Raw genomic sequence first — 27,771 nt, forward strand, 5'->3', positions numbered from 1 at the left:
TAGTGTCTATATGAGTGTGTGTGACTACTGACGTCCGTCACCCTTTGACCTCGCCGACCGCTCGGTTTGAGGCGTGAGTTTGTTAATTAGCTCGGCATTTGCGCATTCTGCAAGGATTTGTGGCCGGGTGACTGCTCGCCATGTCCGCTGTCTGCTGCGAGCGTGTGACCAGAGTGCAAATCACACTTTTAATGAGTGGCTTCCTCTGCAGACTGTGTGTCTGAATTCAAAAATATGGATAGACACTGCCTTTGTCACACTGCCTTGTGACAAAGAAGAGATTTCTAGATCATAGAAACTTCACCTGAGGAATCAAACATTTACTTTTTATTCTGTAGCAAAAGATAGAAAATGTGCAACAGGGGCCAAAATGATATGATTTGGCACAATTTGAAAAAACAAACTTTGATGAGATTGTCATTGAGTGCGATTGGCTCTTAACAGGAAAGACCTCTCTCTCTCTCTACGGTACTGTGATTTGTCCTGCCTCTGTGATAGCTTTAAAACATTGCTTTCATCCATTTTGAGCAGAAACATCTCATATTTCCTATATATGTATTGCTGATCCTTTCTCCTCCTTCTCTTTTTTTGATTCAGAAAAGTCTAATTTTGACTTCATAAATGAGTCATTTCATTGCCATAGATTAATCACAGCAAAAGAGGGGTATTATGGGGGCACTAAAGAGTATATAAATATACGAGTGTCTTAAATATGCACGGCTCATCAACAGAGTGAAAACGAGGTGAATTGAACTGCCAGAGAGCAGCCAGAAGACAATGATCTCTTTTAATTAGATATAAAGCAGAGACATCGCTACGTTGTTCTCGCCCAACATTTTAATCAATGTGTCACATTTATTCTGCCCTCCAAAGCGCTGTTATATTTACATATCGCTGGAGCGCGCTGAAGTCTACCAGCTCTTCTCTCTCTGCCCAACCCCCCATCCAACATATACTAACTACATCGCTAAGAAACTGGAGACTTAATCAACGGCTCATGTTTCTGCCATCATTTTCTTGACTTGTTGATACACTTTATGACTCTGTGCTGTGAAAGGGTACACAATAATGTCGTGTTTAGTACAACATTATAAACTTAGGATATATCTTAAGATGCTTCTGGACTGTGCTTTTTTATTTAGTTTGACATGTTTTGCCAGATAATTCACTAATATGTTACCAGCAGTAATGTCACATACTCTCACACTAAGTGCTGTTTTGATAGCAAATACGAAATATTAAGTGATCATATTTCACTTAAAACTATGCCTTATTACTTTATAGTTGCAATTAAAATAATGATGTAGATAGAGGCTATTCACTACAGTCTATCTCTGCAACATCCCAGAGAAATTGACTTTGACTTATAATGTAAACCAATTAAATGTGAAAAGTAATATTGCCAGGGCTGTATATATATATATATATATATATATATATATCTATGCATTTCACATATTTTATAGGAGTGTATCCATAGAAACACTATTCAAAGTCATCTTTTATTTCTATTCCCTTTTGTTTTAAACAATGAATACACCTAGAATTGTTTTCACATCAAACACGCATGGTAGGGACACAGCAAGGACACAGAGAGAAATGAAATGGGTTTGTGCGAACAAGCAGGCGCATCTTCCTTTCCTGCGACAACAAGATATCCTTCAAAAGATTGACTAGATGCGCTGCACTCCAGGTGGGAACCCCCACTGGTTAGCGGTAGTGGTGTACTTTGGGAGTAGTTGTGGCTGGAGCTCTGTCAGAACTTGTGAAGGTTATTGAAGTTTCTGGAACACAATCATTACAGGGGGTGTGTAAAGAACACTTTGTTTGACGACCAAGGACACTTTGGGCTCTCACTTCAAGCTAGCAGTGAGGGATATCAGTCAATATGTTTTGTGACAAGACACCAGCCAGGGGATTTAATGGGAAAACAGCCAATTTCAATGAAGCCTTGAGAACAGAACAAAGTGTTGAGTTGTTCTCTCGGCTGCTTTTAAGACTTAATAAGAAGGAAAACAAAAGGAAAGAGAAAATAAAGCGATATTTATTTCTTCAATTTTAGACAATTGACTGCTAAGTTCATCGAGCGGCAAGTGCTCACCTGTTCAGCTTTGAGTGGTGCCCTCTTAATTGGCCCGATTGGTTGGGTTTAAAGCCCTAATAGACATAATGGGAATGCATTTGATTCTGGGTGACATCAGTTAGGAAGAAATGAGTGCGAGTGCTGAAATGAATGATAAACGCACAATTCAAATGAAGCTTTACTCCTTTTTATTTTGGAGAAGAACTTAGCTCTGCCAGATGGAATGATTTAAGTTTTGGAAGAGACCCAAGTCACTCAAGAGCCAAAATATGTTTGTTGTTTGGTCGAATGACATGAAATAGTTATGGTGGAAATACTTAGGAAAGAGACGTGCGTTTTGCCCTTTACACACATACTGTACACCACCAACATGCACCAACACTGTTGTTGTGAACTTTGAAGCGTGGTTAGTATCTGGTGTGAAGAGCCATTTGCCCCAAGTCTCACATCTGTACATAGCACCTTTTTTTTATCCACTATTTCACTTATTTGCCCATGCATATTGATTTTTAGGGAATTCCGACAGTTCATTTCCTCCTCTCCATTTTCTCTAACAACTCTGTAACCTTTTAATGGAAGTTACAGTAGAAGTTCTCCTAACTAATGTGGCATGGAGATACTGTTTTTGCTAATTATCAAGATGCATTTATACTGAAGAAGATGCTTTAAAGATCCCTTGATGTCTAAACACCAGTTGAACTGTTGAAAATAGACATGACTCTGTTTCTTTTTGGCACTACTATTTGTATTCCTGTAATTCCTCTCAAATATGGTTAATCTAAATGAGATATAGCTGCTGTTTGGATCTGTTCTCTGGGGGCCATCTCTAATGAATGCTCTGGCCGCAGCCACTGACAGAATGTCGTGTTACAGTACCTCTGTCACTTCCTTTTGTGTCCTTATTGTCACCTACTGTATATACAGTTTTCTAATGTCTTCAACTTTGGTTAATTTCTTATTTTGGTCACTTTCATATCTTTGAAACAGAATTCTCTTTGTACTCTTGACTTTTTTTGTAATCCAATTCCCTTTTTACTACTTTCTGAATATACAGAAATCAGATATTTGACTCTGAAAGAGTTAATGGATTACCAGCCAAATTAGATAGTATTTTTGCAGCATGATTCCCTGCTATGTTTGGAACATTTAATGCTAGGCAACTAATCTAGCTTGTGCCTTGTTTGCATTGAGTGTAGTGTGTGATTACTTTTAACGTTGGTAGAAATTAGTTTGCTATTATTGAAAGGTACTTGATAAGAGCTGTTGACAGGAAGTAGTGATCACTCCCCAGAGTGCTCATATAACTACTCAAGAATAATTGACTTCAAGAAAACAATGACTTAAATTGAAGAAGTTGCTGTAATTATAAAACTTCTAAAAAGAAACTTACCTGAGAAACCTTCTTGACAACCAAGGTTATTTTTTTCTGAAATTGCTCTGTTATTCTTGCTAATTAGTTTGCATAGTGCACAATGAGATTGAGCTATATTTAATCATTGTCATCGAATCCACTTGTAACGAGGGAAAACACACATTATCAGTAGTTAGGCTTTTAAATAAAGTGACGTTTTAAGAGCCAAGGTAGTGCTTGTTATTGACGCAGCTTTGTTGATTTGAGGTGAAAAACGTCTGCCCTTGCCAAAATTAGCTGGAGATTCCTAAGTAGAGGAGGGGAAACCAACCTTCTTTTTAACTTCACTTAGAGTCTGTTAATTTGAACAGTTCGATTTAACTTGTGTCCTCTCTTTGTCTACCTTATTTCCCTGCTTTTCCGTTTTCTCTTTAACATTCTGTTCAGTGTCCATTCTCCTATAATCCTTTGCTCTTTCCATTCTTCACAACTGCACCTTTATCTCTCCTTCCGTGTTACGTTCTGCCTCCCATCCTTCTCTTCCGCTATCTTTCTCTCTGTCCTAGCAGTCCAGTTAATTGCCTCCAAAGTTCACTCTGTCTCTGGGCTAATGCAATTTAAGTAGGGTCGGAGCCCCTTCATCAGCCCAGCGCTGGCATTTCATTAAGTCTACTTGGGCGTTAGCTTGCAAGCAAGTGGGGGTTTCGCTCCATCGGCTCATCATTAGTAATTAATACACTGATAGGATTAGCTGCAGCATGAGGCTAGTGACAAGTGGAGGCCCTGGTGTTGCCAGTGTGAGAGGGCGTGTGTGATATGGCCTCCAGCGCTGTGTGTGATGTGGGAAGTAGTCGGAGGGTAATTAAATGTTTGGTGGAAGATTGTGTGTGTGTTGTACTTGCTTATTTACATTTGTGACCAGTTGCTATAACACCAGACTCCTTTTAACTTCATATCACAAGTGAACAATTGCCTCTAAATGCACAATTTGATTTCAATTTCAAGCAAAAACATTCCACAAGATACCTGCTTTTGCATTACTTTTTCATGCCCGGGCACATGCATGTATGTTCATGTGTGTGCACTTTGATTAACATCATCCTACCATGTGAAGGCTTTCCCATGCATGACGGCGAGGGAGCTCTCTGCAGCGTTAATTGCATCATTACGGTCGGGATGGATCTCCATCTGCTCGGCCATTACTCCTGTTCCATTCTGGGCTGACCCACACGGCGCCTCAGATTTAGACACACACAGGCTAAATGGCCCTGCTAAATTATGAAGCCATTAGATATGGAAGGCTATTTTAGAGCATATGTATTCACACAGAGAGAAGAAGGAAGAAGGGAGAAGGGAGAGAAAGAGGAGGATGAACTGAGGTAGACGGAGCAACAGAGAGAAAATAGAAATGTGGGAAATGAGAGATGAAGCACTAAGAGATTTTGAAAAATGAGATCCAATGAAGGCAACATAGGGAATGTTCGGATAGAATGATAGAGTAGAGGAAGTTAACTTTCTCTGCCTGGCCACGGTTTCAATGTGCTTGTCCTCAGCTATTGTTAGAAATTGATAAGATTTTCATGAAGCATAGGACGTTGATGGATTTCACCATGGATCATGCAGACAGGTCAGGGAAATGGTAGACAAGAATTTTTCCTCCCATCATCAAAAGGCTTTGTTCTATCTCAAAGTTTGGTGTTTCTTTAGTTTTTTAGAAAAGGCTTTGTGAAAGCATTTACTGCGCTACTACGCCACAAAATAAAAACACCTGTTGCTAGAGATGTCCATACCAAACCTGCTACTGTAGATATATGTATCTCTGATGAAAAATACTTTCTCACAGTTTTTCCTTAAATGTTATATGAGAATGGAAGAATGATTCAGCAAAATGTTCTTGGAACAAACGACAAAATTAAATGGCAACTTAACGCTTGTATCAGTAATATGGCACAAGAACTGTTAAAGAACAAGTTAAATGTTTTTATAAAGCTGATAATCCAAGCATTTAAATAACAAAGAACAGGTTTACAATTTCATACTGCAATGCTATTTAAACATGACGAAGAGAGATATTTGTTTGGTACTGACTTCCAAAAAAATAGGGTATAATCTGATGGTAAATGTATATAAATGTTCTTTTAGCTATACTCTAGAACAGGGCTTCCCAAAGTTTTTCACGAGTGGGGGTTGCGAGATGATTACAAAATAAAAATTGAAAATTAAGAACATTTAATTATTTTTTTAATCATTTTTTTTTAAAGATTATTATTAATAATGACGTGTGCATAGACATTTTTCAGGGGCGGACCAGCCATCTGTATAATTTCCCCGCAGCGAGGCTCCCCCCGTTGACAATCCACTAGCGCAGTGTTTCTCAAACTTTTTCATATCAAGGACCACTTAACCAATAAAAAAACTCTCACGGACCACCTAACTCCACAAATATCCAAAAACAATAGGCCTGCTCACCACTCCAACACTACATAACAGCCTAATAATGACAGCTTAACCTTCTCTACATCGCCTCGTTCACACAATAAATCAACAATACAAATACAACTACAGATTATATAAGCATTTAGTTCAAATGCGATTTAAAATGCTCACAGGTTTTACACCTCTTATGAAATGTAGACTACATTTATTACGGAGTTTATGTCCGAGCCAACAGACTCACAGATCGTTGGCTACTGAGAGATATGCAAAATATACCGCATGTAGTACGACACAAACCTCCGCTGTGGATTTTCAAAACAAAATACAGTAAAACTATGGTCGCAGGCCCAAGTTTAACTCTCTTCACATGTTAGGCTCGCCTGGGCTTTTTTTGTAAAAATGCTATTAAAACATGAACCTTGGTGACCATCGGGCTGGCCTGCATGGTCTGCCTACAAAACAAAAATAAAAAAACGTTTATGCAGCCCCAACAACAGCCTCTGATCATCAACAGACTTCATGGAAAGCTTCATTGGATGCATATATTGGATAATAATCTCTATCTCACTCCTAAAACATCTAAATCTACTTTCAGCATGGATAAATGTTCATAAAAGACATCCATTGTTTGTTCTATATCGCCTGAAAATGGTACAAACAAGTGGCAACATGTGTGACGAAGGTGCTGCGCTGGGCTATATCCTGCAATCGAAAGTGAAACTCAAGCTGAGATATTCCGGATATTCCCGCGAGAGTGCGGAAAACTTAAACAAATAAATAAATTCACTAGCACCCCAAAGTCTCACCAACATAGAGTTGCTAGATATTTATTTTTTTACTTTGAACTTACATACATACTTTTTACGTTTTTTATAAAATATTTATTCCTGTTAGCTTCAAATTGTTGGCAGAAAAAAAAACAGCCATGAGAAATGTTTTGTCTATCTTACAAAATTGCACTTAGGAAGCACTTAGTCTGAACATGGGAAGATTGAACCCTCCTATGTGACCTTGCTAAAGAACAATATCCCATTAAAACTGAGCTGCTTCTTATTTTCCTGTTTTGACCCGGCCCTCTGTTTGTTGTTCAGGTTCTGCTGATGGAGTATCTGGACGTGAAGAACAGCCGCAGCGCCACGGAGCCGTCGGCTCAGCTCTCCTACGCCAGCACTGGCAGTGAGTTCGCTGCCTTTTTCTCCAAGAAGAAGCCACAGCGGGCCAAGCAGTCGCTCTTCAAGTAAGGCTCACATCCTTCTCTGCCTTGTGCTTCACCAAATCTTACAAAAATGAAAATAATATATAACCTTCCATGTTAGAGAAGTGACATTGAAATCTCTCTAAATAAAATATATGTCATGTTACTTGAATAAAAGAGTCTTGACTTGACTTTGGTCTGTCTCAAGGCCATTAGATTCCTTTTTGCAGTTCCATGTTGTACTGCTGTGCCGTGTTCCCACTTGTTGAACTCTTTGTGTGTTTTGTAGGTTTGAATCTTCTTCCCATGCCATCAGCATGAGTGCCTACTTGAGAGAGCAGAGGCGAGAACTCTACAGCAAGAGTGGAGAATTACAAGGTGAGGAGGGGGGAAAGAAGGATAACAGCTGGATTGGCGAAGTGAAAACGAGTGGGGAGGACGGTGAGATGAAGGAAAGGAAGGGGAGATGATGGAGCAGAATGTGTGAAAAGTATGGACAGAAGAGTGAAAAAGGGAAAGAGCAATCTGACAGAGAGGGGAATACATTGGGCAGAGTTTGATGTGTGTGTTGAATAAAGCAGGAGAGAAAAGAGCAGCTGGAACACAGAGCGAAGGTTGAGGTCGGGTAAAAATGAATAAAGGGAGGTAGGGATCGAGGTTAGAGGCGTAAGAAAAAAAAACCAGAGTAGAAAAAAATAGAGACCTTTAAGCCAACTGAACAGAAAGAAATAATGGATAAAGGCAGATTGATGCAGAGATTGTTAAAAGATGGCCAACAGGAGGTGTCTTTTCGCCTTCAGGAAGGAGGCGGGGACAGGGGTGTGGAAGGATCCAGCGAGAGAGTGATGGAGGGATTTGGAGGAGAGTGGGGAGAGCAGTATAACAAAAGGTGGAGATAGCACCGGCGTGTTGCAGGTCGAGTATTCCACTCAGGAAAAGAAAGGGGGACAACAGCATTGTGGAGAGGAAAAGGGCGATAGCGATAGAGATTGACGAGAGGCAGAGAGCAGGGTGACTTTGCAGAATCCGCCTACAGGGAGAGGCCTTGAAAACCTTTCACTCCACACACCACACACACACACACACACCACACACAACACACACAACACAACACACACACACACACACACACACACACACACACACACACACACACACACACACACACACACACACACACACACACACACACACACACACACACACACACACACCACACACACACACACACCAGCAGAGTGAGTGAGCTGCAGACCCTGGAGAGCCTAAGGCAGTTCAAAACGCTCGTACTTCTTCTGCTCCTCTTTCTCTGCTCTCTGTTTCTCTGCCTATGACCTTGAGGTTTCAATCAGCAGTGCCTGACAGCGCTGTTTGTCTGCTACTATTCTTGTTTTCACACCGAGCTCCACATTGACATTGTTTGGATAAATAGTAAAGGTAGGAAATGGAGCGAGAAAATAACTGCAAAGTGCTTTTAATCCTTTTTGCTTATAAGTACGACTCCATAACACAATAACAACAAAATCATCCTGTGACAAAATCTGCATATCTCATTATGATTATTTAGGGATAAATAATGCAGTTTTAATTAAGATTCCTCTTGGTATTTGACAAAAAAATAAGCAAAGAAATGACTCGATTATCAATTCTAAAAGGCATTTCATGCAGTTCTTTTATAGTTTTGACAAAAAAAGCCACTCATACAGTAGCTGTTCTGTAAATGTATGCAAAATGTTCTGCCTCGGCTCCCCCGGTACTAAGGGAACAGCATTGATTAACTGTGGATAAAGGAAAACCCCAAATGGTCTTCAAATAACAGCACACTGTTTTTCTTCCTCCATCTGTCGGCGCCTCAGAAAGAAAGGGGGGGAAAAACTATTTTTTTTTGACTGGCTGAATGCCTCCGAGCGTTTATAAGAAGATGAGATTTCTGTGGGCTTTCATTTCACCTGTCACAATGCGTCGCACCGGCCACAAGCCTAGGCCGGGCCCTGAATGGCTGCAAAGAGATTGAAGGAGTAAGAAATCATTTAGAAAGTGAAATAAGTCGACTGTGATGGAGGGATGGGGGATGAAGGGTGGAGGGAAGGAGGGAGGGAGGGAGAGAGAGGAAGGTTAAAAGTCATTGTTTTCATCAGGGTCCAGCGAAGAAGCCATTAAGAGATTTCTGAAGGAAGAAATTAGAAAAATATGTATTGAGACTGTTTGGAAGGGACTTTTTCTCTCTCTTCAAATTAAACTTACTGTAGGGAGGAAGGGGGAGGAAAAGAGTTAGGAAGGGGAGATTGAGTTGATGAGTTCTTCTGGCTGTGGGATTACTCAACACTTAAAGCTTAGTCATGTGTGTCTCTCCACTCTGAGTTTCCTAAACTCTTTTTTCCTCAACGGTCTGCTTCAAGTCAATACAGTTAATAACTCAAATTTAAACTAACACAGCCTCGGAAATAACAATTTGATTGCTCGTTTTAAATCCAGCTATGCACCGCTTCAAAGAGAAGAAAAATGGCCATGCCCTGAAAAGAGTTAAAGTCAGAAATACAGATGCAACAACGCTCTTTGTGCTGCGTCTTTGTTCAGTTTCCCATCTCTATGTGGTAAGAATCACAGCAGCCGCAGTTGTACAGAATGTGTGATGATTGTGTAGCCTATCTAGAGTCCCATATCTCTAATAGGCTTGAAATTAATCTGTAATATCTGTAATTTATGTCCCCCGAGTGTTATAAGGATTCTCCATATATCATTACACACATGCTGACAGCTATACAGGGACATAGGCACATGCCTCATATACACATGCAAACACACAGGCACTTAATTGCTTGCTTCCTCCATTGGAGCACGTCTCGTACGCTTCAATTAATCCAATGCTTCATCTAAAGACTTTATTACAGCTCCATATGCAGCCACATCTGGAATGTGTGTTGGTAGCGTATGCAGTGAGACCGCCAGCTACAGCATGTGCATAGTGTTCATATTTACAGCAGAACCTCAGCTGTCTGTCTGTTAGAATGTGTATATAGGGTTTGTGGGTGTGTTTGCATCCTTGGCAAACCACTACTTTAGAATCACAGAACCCATCCAGATTCAATCACAGTCCCTATGAATAAATTATGAAAATAACATTTTTTTCTAGCTCCATGTGTTACCATGCCACCCTTTTCCTCTGCATGTTTCCCAACCACAAGACTTTTACATATCCTGATATTGTATCGCCTCTCTGTCTTGTGTGTGTGACTCGGAGTACCCCAGTGGTCACCTGGGAGGTGAAGTGTGAAAATATCTCAATAACCACTGCAGTGTTGCACCAAGCCGAGTCAGTAATGCATTTACAGCCTTTTAAAAAAATATTATTTCTCTTTGTGTTGCATCCTTTCATTGTGTTTGGTGCGATATTGCCTTGCCCCGGGGCACGTTTGAAGTGACACCCCCACCATGTGACAGCCGTACACAAAGCCTGCCTATCTCCATACGCTTGCCCTGGATATGCACGTAAACAAACACACACTCTATAGACTTCCCCCTTTTTCCTTCAGGCATATAGATATTTTCCCATTCCCAAATCTGACCTCCCTCCATTTCCAAGATGTATTCATAATCAACTCGGTTGCAAATCAATTTCCCACATTCCCTGTTTCCTTTTGATATTCAAATTGACTTGTTTACACTGCGTCCAGCAAACAAAAGAAGTCCCTGGCTGAGGCCCCTACGCTATAGCAATCTAGTTACAAACAAACACTTTCTGCCCACACCTTCATACCTTAAGAGAAAAAAACAAACCTATGCTATGTTAGGGGCTTCTTGTTTATGTATAAAAGAATCATGTTCCCCTGAGAGAGGGAGGGACATGGAGGGGAGGAGGAGGAAGAGAGCTGCTGCCGGGGGAAACCAGAAGTGGTGTTCCCTGTCAAGCGGAGTTGTACACCTTAATGGGGAGGGGAGGGAGAAAAGGTGCAAATGGAAAAATGTCTAGTGGGAGACACGGGTGGAGATGATGGTGGGTGGGATATCAGGGGTGGGGCTAGCAGATGTTAATAGCCACGTGTTCATAGAAGTGTGCATATGCGTGAAAACTGAAATAGCACAAACGGCATGTTCCTGCAAAACGATGTGCGATGTGACACAAACTGGAAACGTGATTGCTGGGGGTGTGGTATTATGTTTAGGGGAAAGACCGTTTCAGAAAAGCTTGGACATTTCAGAATGGTGATGGGGTCATTAGATGAAGCTTTGACCAGACACATCCCCGCAGAAAATAACAAACCCCCACTTTTTCATTTAGAGGGCCCCTCAAGAAAAAAATGATTTTTATTTCTTACCACATTCAACGCCCACTTTTAGTTCCTCACTCTCTTTTGTTATAGTATAATCACTGACTTGCCTCTTTAATAATTATTTTTCCAATCACTCATCCCCTGCATTTGTTGTCGGACTTCAAGGATAATGGCTGTGATCAATACTTGACTTCCGCTGACCTTGCAATTATAATTTATCCTATTAATAAACGAGCCTGAGATGGAAGTGGTGAAAACGTCAATAATTATTAAAGGATTATGGCGCTGTAATATCGAAGACTCTAAGCCGTATTCTATGCCTTGCATTCTTATTTATATTGTTCTTCTTCTTGCTTTCTTGCTCTGCCAATATGTTTAAAGTTCATCTTGTTTTTCTCGTGCGGGTGTATGCTTAGGTCTCCTTACATGAAAGAACTAATAAAGGACTAAAAACAGATCATAAGCAAATTAAATCAAGTCAAAGTAAGTTGTAGGTTCATATAGACTCACCATAAGTAAACCGGCAAATTATATATATATTAAATGTAACGTTTAAATATTATGGTTCTATTCAAAATCAAGAATTAAGGTTAAAAGTTCATTAGAGAGACTTTTTATCAAGGGTGCTTAGTTCTTGTCTGAGCAAACATATTTGACTTAACCACAGAGCTGGATTTCTTTTAAACTGATTACATTTCTACATTTCTAATCCTCAGGCCGTTCTAAACTCTATATTACATCATGTGTGCTGTAAAGGGAAGATGATTTACTATTTTCATAACCCTTATGTCCCCTGAAAACGTTTTCGCAACGGATTTAATTTAATAGTCATAAATTATATAAAGGAGGTTATATTATATTCAGAAATAATTCAAAACTTTTAGTAAGTTTCTCCAAAACTTCAGAAAAATGATCCTGGTCTCAAAATGTTAAAGAATTATGGGACATTTGCAAGAACACTCTTAAACGTTACCATAGTACTGTTTTTGATTCACATGTCTTACCTCAATGGGAAGAATGTGTTAAAAGTGTTTTATATATATACAAAAATATCAGGTTCACCATTTCTGTTTTTACATTTGTCCTTTACAGTAGATGGCTGTTACTCCTGGTGTAACATTACGTTGGAAGCTAAGTGATGTAGAAAGGGCACATGTCACGTCAATGACTGATGAGGGTTTTCATAGTGGCCACGCAGTGGCCACTACGTAAAGTATGCATGCCAGGTCATGTCATAAGTGACATGTCCGACATGCTGTAATTGAATGACATGTTGTAGCCGAGTCTTTACTCCTGTACACCGCAGGAATGCCACTAGCAAATGACATGTTTCCCCTCTTGCACAGGTGCCAGACCTTCATAAATCACTTTGTTCCAGCAGCGACATAACTGGGTTTGTAGATAAAAATGCAAGGTACCTCTGTTACCTGACAGGCTATTACTGTGAAAAGCCTTTATTTGTGTTCAGCATGAAAGCAAATATGGAGCAGCTCTGCATATTGTGGGGAAAAAACACAGGCACACATACACACACTGCTGCAGATGTCTTTGCTTTCAGTAGTTATTTGTACGTTAGCTTGGGCTCATCATGTTCAATTTGCTCCAACATAGATTTCAGCAAGGTTGATTGGTTCAAACACTAGAGATACGATTCCCCTCTCCTCCTTTCTTAAGAGACACACACACACACACACACACACACACACACACACACACACACACACACACACACACACACACACACACACACACACAGTTGGATTCTCATCTGCTGTGGGACCAGTGATTGGATTACAGGAGCTCTGGTGCTGAAATTAGAGTGGAACATACAGACAGTGTGGAAAATGCTCTGTGGCTGGAAATAATGATATCAGGATTTTACTGTATTGTACCTCACCAGGACCCTGGTTAGGAAGATAGAAGCATGATAATGGATAATACATTGCAGACGGACTACAGTTGCCAGCATTTGACTCACTGTTATTATGTCAAACATTTGTGAACCTAGGGAAAGCGCTCTACAGAATCAATGCCAGGATATTGTACTTTGCATCTTGTTTTTCAGTTCATTTAGCAATCATGGCTCTTTACTTTTGGACACAACGTGAATCACAGATAATTATCCAAACAAAAGCCAGCAACACCTGCTGGAAAAACTTGGTACAAACCCAGGAGCAAAACTGGATGTCAACCAAAATCACTCTTCCATTAACCAAAGCACTTCCACATTAGACACTGCATGCATGTCTCATACACTTACTCTATCCATGCAATAATAGCATTTCAACTTAAATAGCTGACAAAGTTGACAAATTACTAACGTTATTCGAACTAGAGGGTCAAACTAAAGTTTGTATTTTAAAATATGAAATGTGTTTATTTCACTTGGGTATGTTTGTTGACACTGCTATTGTTGCATGTGATATTGGCTGTGAGTTTCTTTGTGGATATATTTTTTTTAAATCGATAAAAACAGTTTGATGTCATTGTCCAAAAGTGTGCACATAAATATCACTGTCGGAAACCAGACAAAGGATTATTCACTCGGTGCTTTTTATTGTGTCAAAAAAGGGCACACTACCACAAAAAATAAAATAAATAAATTTGAATCTCATTGCCAAACATCAGATATGACCAATGCAAATTATAGTAAAGCTGTGAAATCCAAATGTAATCTTTTCAGAAAGGATGTTTATCTCAGACGGTCATAGTGAGATAAAACTTTTAACATTGCTAAAGTCAGTGTTTTGACACGACAGATTTTGAGCGTGGCGTGCAGGAGGAATAGAAACGACGTGGGGATGCAGAGGACAACAGGAGGAGAATAGAACAAGGCTGTAATAGTGTACACAGTGCAGACATTTAATCAGAGGGAAAGAGCTTGGTGTATTTTCACAACCTGAGGCTAATTTTAATCAGCATTGGTCTTGTCATTATTGGCGGCTTTGTCTGTCATCTCTGTGTTTACTTTTAATCTCAGACCTGCTGATTGGAGAAGATGGAGGGATGGACAAATGGAAAAGGGAGGGGGTGAGGGAAGAAGAAGGGCAAGTGGGACATGGGGCTGTAGAGACCTTGGCACCTGCATCTTAGCAGCTTGACTGGCAGCCTGACAGATAAACACTCACCTCTCGCTTACCCAGCATGCAACAGGTTTTTCCGGTAAAGAAGGAGGTGTTCAATGTGCTGTCTGATTCCCTGCTGGGTCCAATCAGAGATGTGATGAAACGTAGTTTTATGGCCGATTACTTCTCCTGGTCTTTATCCACACACACATACACTCACATGCATGTGCTCAATCACTCGGAGATAATTCTTTGTTATGGTTGATAGATTCAAAACACCACGGCAGTAAAGAGTGTTTTATCACCCTTGATGCTCAGAGTGAGCGAAGTGATGGTGCTTTTCCTTAAAATATTACAAAATTAGACTCGGAGGAACTGTTTCTGTGATAGGAGCTGTTAAAGAAATACCTTGTGTTTTAGTGAATATTTTATCGCCTGTGACTTGTGTCTTTCATCATGTTACTGATGTTTTCTAATGGTTGTATCAGCAGTGTCTGCAGTCAGGTTGGTACACATTATTCCTGGTGGTGTTGTTGACTGTCAGTCAGGACTGCCGTGCCATTTTTCAGGGTAGTCATGAAAAAGACCTGATTTGTTAGCCACGCTAATTGCATAGAAAGGTATTGTAGGTTAATTGGTCCACTTCTACGTTCCTGACTGAAAAAACTTTGATGGTTTATTAAGACATTTTCTACATATATCCACTCTCCCTAGAAGATCATTTCAACAGAATGTGATGACTTCAGACCCCGTTTTTATCTCTTCTTAGGTACCTTGTTTAGGTAGGTAGGTTTTAGCTTTTGCAATGGGTCTTTCGTCTTATTTATGTGAAAAGGAGAATCTTGATTATATCACCAAGTTTTGGAAGACTGCACACAGTTTGTTTCAATTGCCACCATTTGCAATTTATAACAGATTTAAACTTTACTGTCATTTCTGAAGTTTGAATGTCAAACATACATTTCCAGCTATTCAAAGCCCCCCTCCCCCACATAATGTCCGGTAAATTAGGATGAGTCTTCATAGTGTCTTCAGAGAGACATTCCACCTAAATTAATATTCATTCTGCTACTGAAGTGCATTGTTGTCATACCACCAGTGGCATATGTGCATTCATTAAACTCAAGACCATGGAGACTCATTGCGTGCCACAGTGAGGCTTTTAATTATTAATCCAGCTCAATTTACACCTGAATTTATTTATACTATTATTTATTTATACCGTTTATTCTCATCAAAGAGGTGGGTTAGGTGTCCTGGTTGGTGGAGCAGCAATACCATCCCATCAAATTAATTTTAATAATAGAAGGCTCTCATTAAGACTCAATCAGACATGAAGACAGTCTGAGTGGAATAGGATGCCTGGAATTGACCAGAGAGTCATACATTATTGACATAGAAATCGCTTTTATTAGATCAGCAGGTTAAAACGGTGAATATGCAGCCGGCTGCCAGTATGATACTGTCACAAGCATTCACACATTTTAATGTATCTGAGTTTAACACCTGAATTGATCACACCAAAAACTAATTTTCATAGCATAACAGCTACAGACAAATGAGGCTATTGAGGTTGAAAATTGGATTATTCTCCATGTTGCTTTCCATTCGCACAATTTAGCATGGAATGTGCAGTGCTGGCTAATGGCACAGAGTAAGGGCTTTAATCAAATGAGTTGCACAGACATTTTATAGGCTAACAATTAATACTGTAGAGAAATCTCCATATTGCAGAATCCTACCTGTCAAATATAAATTTAGTGTATTTTTTCATCTACCATATTTTTTAAACAAAACCGCCACAAAAAAATGTAAAAGGAAAACAATGAAGACAAATATTTATATAGACATGATTGTCAACATGAAACGTTATCATAAATACAATTATATGGAGAGATGATTAATAGCGAGAACAAAAATATACATCATTTTACAAAGACTAGTGAAGAATGCTTCATACTGAAAACATATAGTTATACAATCAAGAAACGTTTTATATATTTGTACAATACACCGAAATATCATTGAATTATCATAAATTGTGACATATTTGGTAAAACATGTACCTCAAGTAGGGAATTATGAGTTGTTGGACTAACTTCAGTCCTTTTTTTCATACAGGCACAGACATTTAGATGGCGGGCAGAAAACCGATTTCAAACCACTTGTAAATTAGGGATTATGACTGTTCCTCAGCCCTGCCTGTCTGGATTTCCCCATCTCGCTCTCTCTGGCACACTCGCAGATGCATACAGAAACACTCTTTTCCCGGGAGACGAGGAGTGTGTTAAAGAAGGCATCACACCTTTGTTCTCTCCCTGCCTAAATCTGGGCAGGGCCGGAATTCATCACAGGATCAAACCCTTTTCTCATCAAACCCAGGAAAGTGTAGCTAATGCAATTTCACTAAGTCACTGCCCAACTTGATTACATGTGGGCTGGGGAGCGCATGCTAAGGCACCATAGGGGGTTGGATGAGTGTCACTGTGTGACTGTGTGTCAGCATATGGTATCTGTGTAGTTTAGGTGGATCCATTTTAGTCAGTCCAACACTCAAAAGTAGGTGTGCTTTTTTTGAAGCTTGTGTGTATACATATATGTACCTGTTTGTACCCCTCTAATCCATGGATGTTTTTATGGACAGAAGTAGTGTGTCATGTCTGCTTAGGTGTGTGTGTTGCTGACGGAGCAGTGGTCCTCGAGGGGGATTTCAGGCAGATTTGGCAACATTAGAATGTGTCGCTACTTCCTTTCCAGCTTTCAGTTGCCGTCCCACTGAGCACCACACCTCCACACACCCCTCCTACTAATCCTGGATCAGACCACACACCGAGGGACTGAAATGCACCCGTCCAGAGAACACCAAGGAATACTCAAGCACACACACACTCACACTCACACTCACACTCACACTCACAAACAAAATGACACTTTTACACATTTTTGTTTGGAGAGACGGCTGGCAGCAGTTCGGTGGCACCCTGACCTGCAACCGGAGCCACCCTGTCACGTCTAGACAACTCTGAAGAACCCCATGCATATTAATGCTGGCCTATTTAATATTCATCAGTGCTATGCCCTGTTGGCAGCTGGTCGCAGACCCCACGGATCAATGGGGTCTCTTCCTCGCTCCTTTGTCTGACACAGATGCAGATGTTTAGAGCATGAAATTAAATTGGTCACTCTCATCGGGAATACATGCCTGGTAGTCAATTTGGTGTGTGTTTGTGTAGTTGCCGCAAGTTTGACGTGGCTCTTGGAGCAGACGGGTAACGCTAACTTCCCCAGAGTCTTTGACATGTTGATTTTATTCATGAGAACTTGAGTGTTTGCAAGTTGATGACAAGGAAACAAAAGTTTAGCCCGCTCTTTCCACATTGATAAACAGTGAGAGAGAGAGAAAGATGGAGAGAGGGTGGATGAGCAGGAGAGTGCGTAGGCGGCAGCTTTGTTTAGGAGCCTGTAATTGAGTCTTAATTGAATTGGCTCCAAAGGAAGGATGAATGGATGGAGAGATGGAAAAAGAGAGTATGAGTGAATTGGACCTTATCCCTGTCTCCACTTAGCAACGCGCACGTGGGCTTACCGCGCAGGTGAATTTCATGGCAACAGATCAGAATCAGAAACCCTTGATTTGAAAGTTTTGGATGGATTGAAAGCTTTTCTTGTCATTTTAATGAAAATACGAAGCGTGTTGTCTCCCAATTGAAACTTGTTCCTTTAGAAATGTATGACGGAGCCCGGCACAGGGAACAATGGCTTGATATGCATTTGAATGCAAGGCTATGCAGGCGGGGCAGGTAATGCGGAACAGGCTTGCGCACTATGCCGTAGTGTCTTTGTGTTATATCACACACGCTTCACAAGGTCGTATTGGACATGGAAATTAAACCTCTTTGAAAAAGAACACAATTTCAACCTTTTTGATGGCATTATTTGAAGTAACAGGCTATTTCCTAAAGGTTTCCCATACAAGAGCTTGTGCATTATATCAGAATCCCTTGGTTTGGAAGCAAGAAAGTTATCTATTGCATTGCCTGTCCAAATGTGGGTGTATGTTACTGGTGTGGGACTTAACCATAAACCTTATATTGAGAAATCCTAATAAAAAACGTTTTCTTTACTGGATAAAGGCAGAAATTCTACCCACTGACCTCAATCACCTATTCCTATTCAACAACTTTTCTTTCGAACACTATAAACATATACGTAACGTGCACTTCCAGTCATGCATAGTATTATTTAAAAACCTTTATACATGTGCACACACACACACACACACACACACACACACACACGGACAAAGACAGACAATCATTTTCCTTTGCAGTTAGCTGTATTGACAATGAGCCGCAATTTCTCCTCCATCAATTATATTGATTACTTCAGGATGAGTGGAGGTAATGAGCTTCGGTGTTCTCTCTCTCCCCTATGATCTCTCCTCTTCCCCTGTCTGCTGCCCCCTCCCCTCTAACTCCCCCCTTCCCCCTCTCTGAGCATGTTACATGGCAATGATTTTCTGATTAACCCTGTTAGCTGTGGGGTTCACCCACACAGTGATGCAGGGGCATGGAGGAGTGTGAGCATGTGGGTGAAATTTAGATTTGTGATGTAGAGCTGCACCGATTGAATGATTTATTAGGGCTGAAGTTCTACTCCTGTACTGATCAGATACTTAATTATTTTGAAATGTTTCTGAATAATATAAGATTTTGAAAACGTATGTTGATTTTGAGGGTACATCATATGTAGTTCAGAGTTCAGGGTCATCTGCAGAGCAGCACTCTTGGCATAAGTTGGGATTTTGTTTCTTAAAAACGGACATAATTGTGATGATTGATTGGAAGCACATATTCAACCATCAAAATGTAAATGAGATCTTACATATGATTGGCACACTAGTTCAAGCACCCCTGCTGCGATATCGCCATGCCTGATTTGTCATGTTAAATTAAGCGAAGTCTTTCTCCTGTGTTCTAGGTGGTGCTGATGACAACCTGATTGAAGGGGGAGAAATGAAGTTTGTGTGTAAACCGGGAGCGAGGAACATCACTGTCATCTTCCAGCCTCTCCTCAGGTAAGGCACTGAGTGATACACTTGAGATCCAAACAAAACATTATTTGCAATTGGTTTCAAGATTTGCTCCTAGTTCATCAGGAATGTGATCAGCAACACACAACAGCAAAAAGTCTACAGTCACTCATCTGCAATAAGACACCGCCTAGTGCTGATATAGTGTACGAGTATGATGACTGTGGTCTAAGAGGAGGTAAATGAAGCGACAAGCAAATTATAATTTCAAACAAGCCGTTACTGTTAATTTGACTGTTGCAAAGGCAATAGAGTGCCGCTTGTGCAAGGCAATAAATCAGTCATGGCAATTTGACTAAACAAGATGTCATTTTATTATAACTTAAGTGTTATACTGGGATATCTTTTAGATGAAAGCTGCTACGGTCCTGCATAACATCAGGACATTTGATGTACAAATCAAATGTTCAAATAAAGTAAATAGATGACCCAACCGGCTGTATTTACTGGAAACATTTGGGCAGGATTCCTTTAATTTGATAAGATACATGTGTGACACATGTGCCACTACAGTCATACTCTTCTGTCAGAGAGAGATGGTCAAACCACTCAAGACATATGACGGCTGGGACATGACTCAATACAAGTAAAATGTAATTATATTACACGGCCTCTTAGTGACCATCTATCGATTTCAACCTTTTTAATGTTTAGTCGGATATCGTAAATCACACATGATGTAATATACTGTACATTCAGGACCAAATGTTTTGTTGATACCATCCAAGAATTGGGATCGACTACCACCCTCGCTTTTATTTCCCATTAAATTTGAGTGTTGTGAAGGGTTGTCTTTGTGGGGCTGTTCTGTACGTCTGGTAGTTTTCTGTACGTCTGGTAGTTTTCTATACGGCGCTGTGGTCCCAGGCGAGTAGTGTAAATCTAATAGTGAAGCACTTTAATTGAATTGGCCTCCATGCAGTGATACATTAGCTTCTAGGATCCATTAAACAGAGATGCTTCCTTCTTCCACACTATGGCGCTTGGCATACATTTTCTACAATTTGAACATCATGTTGCAGGGGTTTAATGCAGGATAAGTGTTCTTTTTGGAAGTTGGCAGTTGACAGATGTTTTGCAAGAGTTTCTTGAATGCTATATTATTGCCAACTGCGTAGTACATTTATCATGAGATAACTAACTTGCTTACTGTTGGTTCTAAAAAGTCTACTCTTATAGTCAGTGATTACAGCGATACTTGGCCAATACAGACCGATGTTTTCTTAGAATTTGTTCAAGTATACTGGCAAAATCAATTGGAGGTATTCCCTGACCATGATATGTTGGACTTCTAAAAAGGAATCAGAGAAAATATGCCAGTTAATTTAGTTAAGCTAGATTGCACTTCATCTATCAAATCCATTTTGCTCTTCATCAAATCTCCACTAACCTAAGCTGTATTGTCAGATGTCATGTTACCTTTCGTGTGATTGATTGATGTTCTTTGACAGCAAAATAGGACTGTCTGTTTGTCTGTATGTGTGCGTGCATGCATGTCTCTATGGGTTGCCTGTGTGTTTATGTCCCTTTTACTGATGCGTTGGCCCTGAGTTCCTCTCTTAAACACTTTCCTTTTCTCCCTGACACACATGCCCAACCCCTGTTTACTGTGGGTCTGGCCAAGCTTTTGTCTGAACAAATGACCAAAAATAAAACGGTGAGTAGCTTTCTGCCCACCTCTCCCATGTTATCTGTAATGGCTCATATCAATCACACCAAACTGCCTTGCACACAGGGCCCTCTCCTCTTTCTCTCCCTCCCTCTGACTTGCCCTCTCCAGACTTGTAGTGCCAATGAAGCGCTGTTTCTTGCAGATGGTTTTCTAATGGCGGAGCTCTGGCATTCCACTGATGGATCACCACACCTCCTGCAGCCAGCCATGCAACTCATGGCAGCTTTAATGACAGAAGCAGTCGGGGGTTTGCGGCAGTGGAAATCAGCCACTGTGTGGCAATGCGCGGGCATACGGGAAAACTGGTCTCAGTGTTTGATTGCAAATAGTTATTGCGTGTGGTGGTCTATTAAGAGTTTTTGTGATGTTTTTGACTTGGTTTGTCTGAATTACGGAAAACTGCGTTAATGTTTATAAAATATGGTGGAAGGGTGGAGCATGGTAAAAGGAAGAACTCAATTCATCTTGAAGCAGATCGGACTGAACAAGGCGTGAATACAAAAAACGTTTCCTTTCGTTAACACTGTGAGAAAGGGCCATGGGTGCTTCATTTATGTGATGTCGGATTAATCCGAGAAATGTATTCTCGTTTGGGAAAATTTCAGTAAATGTGACATTATGTATATTTAAATTCATGTAACTTTTGAGTGAAATATTGCTCTGTAATGTTGAATCTGCAGATGCTGCACGGCCAACCTGGTCCAGAGAGGTTTCACCTCAGGGAATCAGATCAAAACCTGTTAACAACCTTATCAGATCCCTTAAATAGCTTATATTATAATTCCCACATCATTTATAGCCATATCCTTTATATTTGGAAACCATTTAAATATTAAAGTAAGGCTAAGCTCCTTATTTCATTCTACAGTGTGATTATGTTTTATCTTTTGCCTAGCTGAATATGATATTCAGCTGCAGCATTAACCCAATTTCCTAGTGGGTATTACCACTTCAGCTCATAATATATTAAGTACCCCACTCATGGTTCAGATGATGCTCCATGCAATTGGCTTGTAATTTAAAAGGAAACACGACGTGAACATGCTTCATGATACCAGTTGTCTAGAAATGTCAACATATCTGATACTTTATTGTCAGCAAAAAGCATGTGGAATTGGTCATTGGGCTCAACCAAGGTTGTGGTTCGCTATCCTCCCTGCTTTTGGACAGAAGAGGCCAGAGAGTGAGCAGTGAACAGAATTACATATCTACATTTGTGATCCAGAATATTCTGGAGGGATTATATATCCCACCTGGTGTTGGAAGAACCCCAGGAAGAGCTGGAGCACGTGGCTGGGGAGGGGGACATCTGTCTTACCTTGGCTGGCATGCTACCCCTAGGACCTACTCTGGCTAAAGGCCAACAATTGGATGGATTTGAATGAGAAGGGGACTAGTGTGGAGTGGACTCTTCGAATGTACACATTGCAATCCAACCTGTCTATGGTTATATTGCACCAGTAAATATGCCTTTCTGAAGCAATTGCTAACAAAACGTACATGGCTTTCCCTACAATGTCCTTCATTTTTTTAGGTAAACACTGGTGTTGTTTCTGTGTTACAAACTTAGTTTGAGTGTTTCTGTGTGTTTGACATTTTTTTCGGTTTTGTCAGACCAGCAAATATGTTTGAATTTCATTCTGACATGGTTATAGGCAGCTAACATATAGCGATAGAGTTGTGTGTACATTTTACTTGGCGTTCGTGGTTACATTTATCCAGAGAAGAAGACCGTATGACCTCTCATATTGACAAACATAATCCCCCCTGTGATTTCCGCCATGTCTGTTCTAAGCTGAGCCGTGTTGGGGCTTGTAGTGAGTGAATGAATACGATTTTTACTGGCTCACAAGTAAAGCAATCCAACCTGAAGTGTCAAAGCGTGGAATGTATGTCTTTAAAGACGCTCTCACAAACATGAGGCAGACATGAGGTAGTGTTTGTGCATGTAGCAGCCAATTTAGTTTGACTTGTGGGGTCTCCTGCTGACATTTGGGTGGTATTTACAGCCCTTGCTCCGGACAAGGTTGGCATTTTGAAAAGTTTCAGCAGGCCCCTAATCCCTCTCTGTTCACCATCCACAGGATGACCAGGCATGGCCAAGCAGGTAGACGTGGGCTATATTTGTGTCTGTGTTGCAGTGTGTGTATTTGTGTGTACAGGTGAAGCCAAAAGTTTCAGTTCAGTTTTACTTTGTACGTCCTATGTAGGTCAACGGTCAACACAGGGTAGAAGGTACAATGAAATGTATTGAACAAAAGAAAGGGTCAGCTCAGTGACAAAAAAACCTTTTTGGAATAAGAGAACTAGTGTATAATAAAGAATACATATGTAAACATTTTTGGGATTACATAGAACAAAACGTATATATACATATGTACAGTATACAGCAGAGGTGTGGACTCGAGTCCAGTGGCGAGCCGTGAGCTTTATACCTAGGCCCTCTGACCCCCACCCCTTCCCTAAAAAAAAAGAAAAAAAAGAGTTATTACGTCACAGCGTATACTTCAGCGGAATATCAAAACAACGGCCCAGGGTGCAAAACGCATCAATGACAGCGACCCTCTACCACACAAAACAATACCTGTGAACCCAATTTGTGTTCTTTGACATTGAAAATGATATTGCATTGTGTTTGTTACTTTCGTTGCAGTTGTATGTCTTAAGTGTAATTTGGCATGCTTTTATTTTGAAGGCGAGTTCACGCTGTTGACAGGAAGTTGTTGTTGCTATGGAAACAAGAAAAGTTTCACAGCGGGCGGAACTCGTCATAAAGTCCGCGATAATAAAACCCACCCATTTAGAGGGAAGATATGATTGGTCAATTGTACTGTCATTTGACATTACTCTCTCGTTCAGTTACTATAGCGGGCCCTCTGTGAATCGCAGAGAGGCCCGCTATAGTAACTGACATTCAAACAGAGACTGAACAGGCAGATTCGAAGGATTTATTTCTTTGGAAATGTTATTGTATTAAATCAAGTTTTTTTTCGGTAAAACTAATGAAAAATATAACAAAAATAATATTAAAAAAATATATATTTAAAAAAAATATATATATTTTTAATGTTTTTAAATATTATTTTTTGGAATATCTTAGGCCCTCACAGAGGGCCTAGAGGGCCCTGACGGCTCGCCACTGCTCGAGTCACATGACTTGGACTCAAGTCAGACTCGAGTCACCAATTTGATGACTTTGGACTCGACTTGACAAAATCACAAAACACTTGCGACTCGACTTGGACTTGAACACTAATGACTCGGGACTTGACTTGGACTTGAGCCTTCTGACTTGAGGTGACTTGATAATTTAATTCAGGGGTCTCCAACACGCCGATCGCGAGATGCCGCTAGAAGAGCAGACTCCCGTCGGGGAAAGCAGAATCTTCAGCCGCTGCAACTCTTGCTGAGAATCCATGCAGGCAGGGGCGGGACTTTATTTTGCTGAGCCACCATGCGGCCAATCATATGCGAGGACACACTAGGATCATACCATTATGTGAAAGAAGGGTGGGGGGCAGACGCTCCAAAGACAGCAGGTGTAGTGGTACAGGCCAGCTACAGAGCCACGGGGAGACGGGGAGCCGGATTTAAATGCAAGCGCGTCGGAAAAAGTCAAGAAATTTGCGAAAACCGAAAAGCATCTGGCTGCATTTCAATGATATTGGAGAAAGCAGAGCTGAGTGCAGGATTTGTAAAATAAAAATAACCTTCAGAGCAGGGTTTTTTTTTTGGTAACCACTCAGGATTTATTGTCAGAGGTAGGAGAAGTTCAGATCTTGTACTTGAGTAACAGTACCTGTGTGTAGGAATACTCGGTTACAATATAAGATCCTGCATTCAAAATGTTACAAGTAAAAGTACAAAAGTATTAGCATCAAAATATACTTAAAGTACCACCTGCAGAGGGATCTAGATTCAGGTGTTCTTTTCCCCATAGAGACGCCTCGCTGCACATTATCCCTTGCATAAAGATAGATTGTGGGTCCCTTATAACATGTTGTACACGGTGGAAATAAACATTCTGGTCACCTCAACATCAGGGATCTTGTACATTAAACTCCTTCTGAATCAAACCGTCACGGTAGCCTTACCTTACTGATCCCTCTTACAATAGAAGAAAAACACTTTACTTTACCAGCAGAGAGAAAATTGATTATTAAATTATTAATGTGACTAATAAAGAGCAGTTTGATTATTAAGTATTATTCTGTTGATCGATGTCATTACATTTGTTGAAAAGCACATAATGACTTGTTTAAGACTCGTTTTGTCAAAGTTTAGGACTTGGACTTGACTTGAACTTTCCCATCCTGACTTGAGACTTGACTTGAACTTTCCCATCCTGACTTGAGACTTGACTTGAACTTTCCCATCCTGACTTGAGACTTGACTTGGACTTGAGCGCAAAGACTTGAGACTTGACTCGGACTTGAGCGCAAAGACTTGAGACTTGACTTGGACTTGAGCGCAAAGACTTGAGACTTGACTCGGACTTGCAAAACAATGACTTGGTCCCACCTCTGGTATACAGCACTATATACATAAATTACATTTGGAAGTTTGAGGGTCTAAGGACAGAGGGTGTCGTATTGTCACATTGTCAATGTAACATTTGTGATATTGGGCTATATAAATAAACATTGATTGATTGATAAATGAAAAGATGATTTTGTATCAAAGTGACATGTTTATCCAAAAGTATTGCAAATAAAAATGGAATAACATAAAATATGAGAGAATGGAATAAGATGAAAATATATACTATATGCATATTTAGGATTTTCTGCGTGAGTGATGAGTATACAACAGTTTTGTAATGCATATTTAAGTAAACACTAAAAGTAAAAGCCGAGTTGCTGTATTGCCATGTAGGAAGTTAATTTGTGTGTTAAGTGTTATAACGGGGTGGAATGATGGCCAGATCTATAAAAATAGAGAGATTTTAGGAATGTAATTTTAGAGACTCAGTCATGAACTTACGTGCTTGCTGAAGGGCTTCATGTAATAGTATCACACTCATGCTCGGCTTATTTCCTTCTCATTTAATTTTGCCTTTAATCTCGCTCCTTCCTAATTGCTATTCCTGACTCTGAATAGAGTTTGGACTTAAACCTGACCTGTAGGAGTCATTCGAGAGTGTGAATCATCTTTCAACATGATTTACTGTGTCTCGTCAGAATTGAACTCAAAGCCCCTTTTTATGTGTATGTGGGTGCTGTGTTTGCTGTCTGTATATTTGTGTACCAAAACATAAAGAAATCTTAGAGTCATCCCGCTGGTCTTCAGATAATGTCAGACTGGAGGACGTACTAGATTAAAGGCTTCCCTGCTGTGTAGCAGCCGACCGAGTTCAGATCTCATCGTATGCACTCACAGAATTAGCTTATTAAAACATACTCACGGAGATTTAGAGATACTCAAACTCATGCAAGGTCTCCTCAAAGTTGATTCTGCTTTAAGTGTCCACACTGGAGAGGAAAGAGTCAGAGGGTCGGGGAGTGACAGAGCACGCTCGGGGGGGGGGGAGCAGAGAGGGAAGGACAATGGAACAAGCGATGAAAGGAACGAGGAGCGGATGGAAAGCTAGATGACAGGAAATGGACAGAAGGGCTCTGCCTCCCACCGCTGTAGCCTGTGGTGGAAAGGAAACACACCATGATTCTGCACATTTCACACTCTCATTACCTCCCCTCCTGAGCAGCACACACACACACACACACACACACACACACACACACACACACACACACACACACACACCCACCAAGGCACAGAGGGAGAGCAAAAGTTAGAGGTGAAATGAAGAAGCTTTAAATAACTTTACGTTTTTTGCATAGAATTTTAGAACACAGTATTACTTGAAGAGTTATGTGTGGGCTAAAGAAACACATACAATAACAATGGACTGTTATTGCACAAAGCTTGCTAATTCAGTCGCTGATTAAGTATTTTTTTTGTTCATAGACATGATGCGCCATGGAATTGTGTTCATTTTGTTTTATATTAAGTGTGAAGCCAATATCTGATCTACAGCATGGTCCACTGTTAACTTTTTTTATCTTAAATAGTTATGGCCACAGATCATAAGCTAAATCGATTTCAAATTCCTAATGGCGACATGATTTGTAATGGCCAGCCAATGCTTTCATTTGAATGTATCTCGTTTTGTCATCGTTAACTAATGATGATGAACAGACAGAAAAGCAAGTGTGTTTATTGCGTTCTCTGGGAAGGAAGGGCTGCGGTAGTTGTTGTCCATTCGCTGCCTACTGCTAAAATAAAAATGGCAACCATTACTCAGGTATTTATGAACCATATAGGTTCTGCAATTACATAGTTTTTTATGATGTTGATCCACTACGAAGTTAATTGGGCAGCATGAACGGCCTAATTCCCTGTTACAGCAAATGAACTAAGGCACAGGATAAAAAGTGTTATTCTTGCAACATGATTATATTGATCAAAAGTCATTGTTTTGCGACAATACTGGTGTTTCAAACATGAAAATAACCACTGTGGTAAAACTGCAAATGGCAAAAATAATTGATGGTCAAACCCATAGCGGCTCCATAATTACAGGTGAAGACTACAGTTTTCCTTCAA

The 27,771-nt window shown here is 40.3% G+C and overlaps 1 protein-coding gene across 1 annotated transcript in view; it reads left to right on the forward strand.

Moving 5' to 3' along the window:
- exoc4 (exocyst complex component 4) overlaps nt 1-27,771 on the forward strand; it is a 112,034-nt gene that overhangs the window by 19,521 nt on the left and 64,742 nt on the right. Inside the window, exons 9-11 of the mRNA XM_034133411.1 lie at nt 6,962-7,107; nt 7,355-7,443; nt 19,382-19,478. Of these exons, the coding sequence (XP_033989302.1) occupies nt 6,962-7,107; nt 7,355-7,443; nt 19,382-19,478 (332 nt within the window). The remainder of the gene's footprint in view (nt 1-6,961; nt 7,108-7,354; nt 7,444-19,381; nt 19,479-27,771) is intronic.

This window comes from Trematomus bernacchii, unplaced genomic scaffold (genome assembly GCF_902827165.1).
Source record: "Trematomus bernacchii unplaced genomic scaffold, fTreBer1.1, whole genome shotgun sequence".
NCBI classification, from domain to species: Eukaryota; Metazoa; Chordata; class Actinopteri; order Perciformes; family Nototheniidae; genus Trematomus; species Trematomus bernacchii.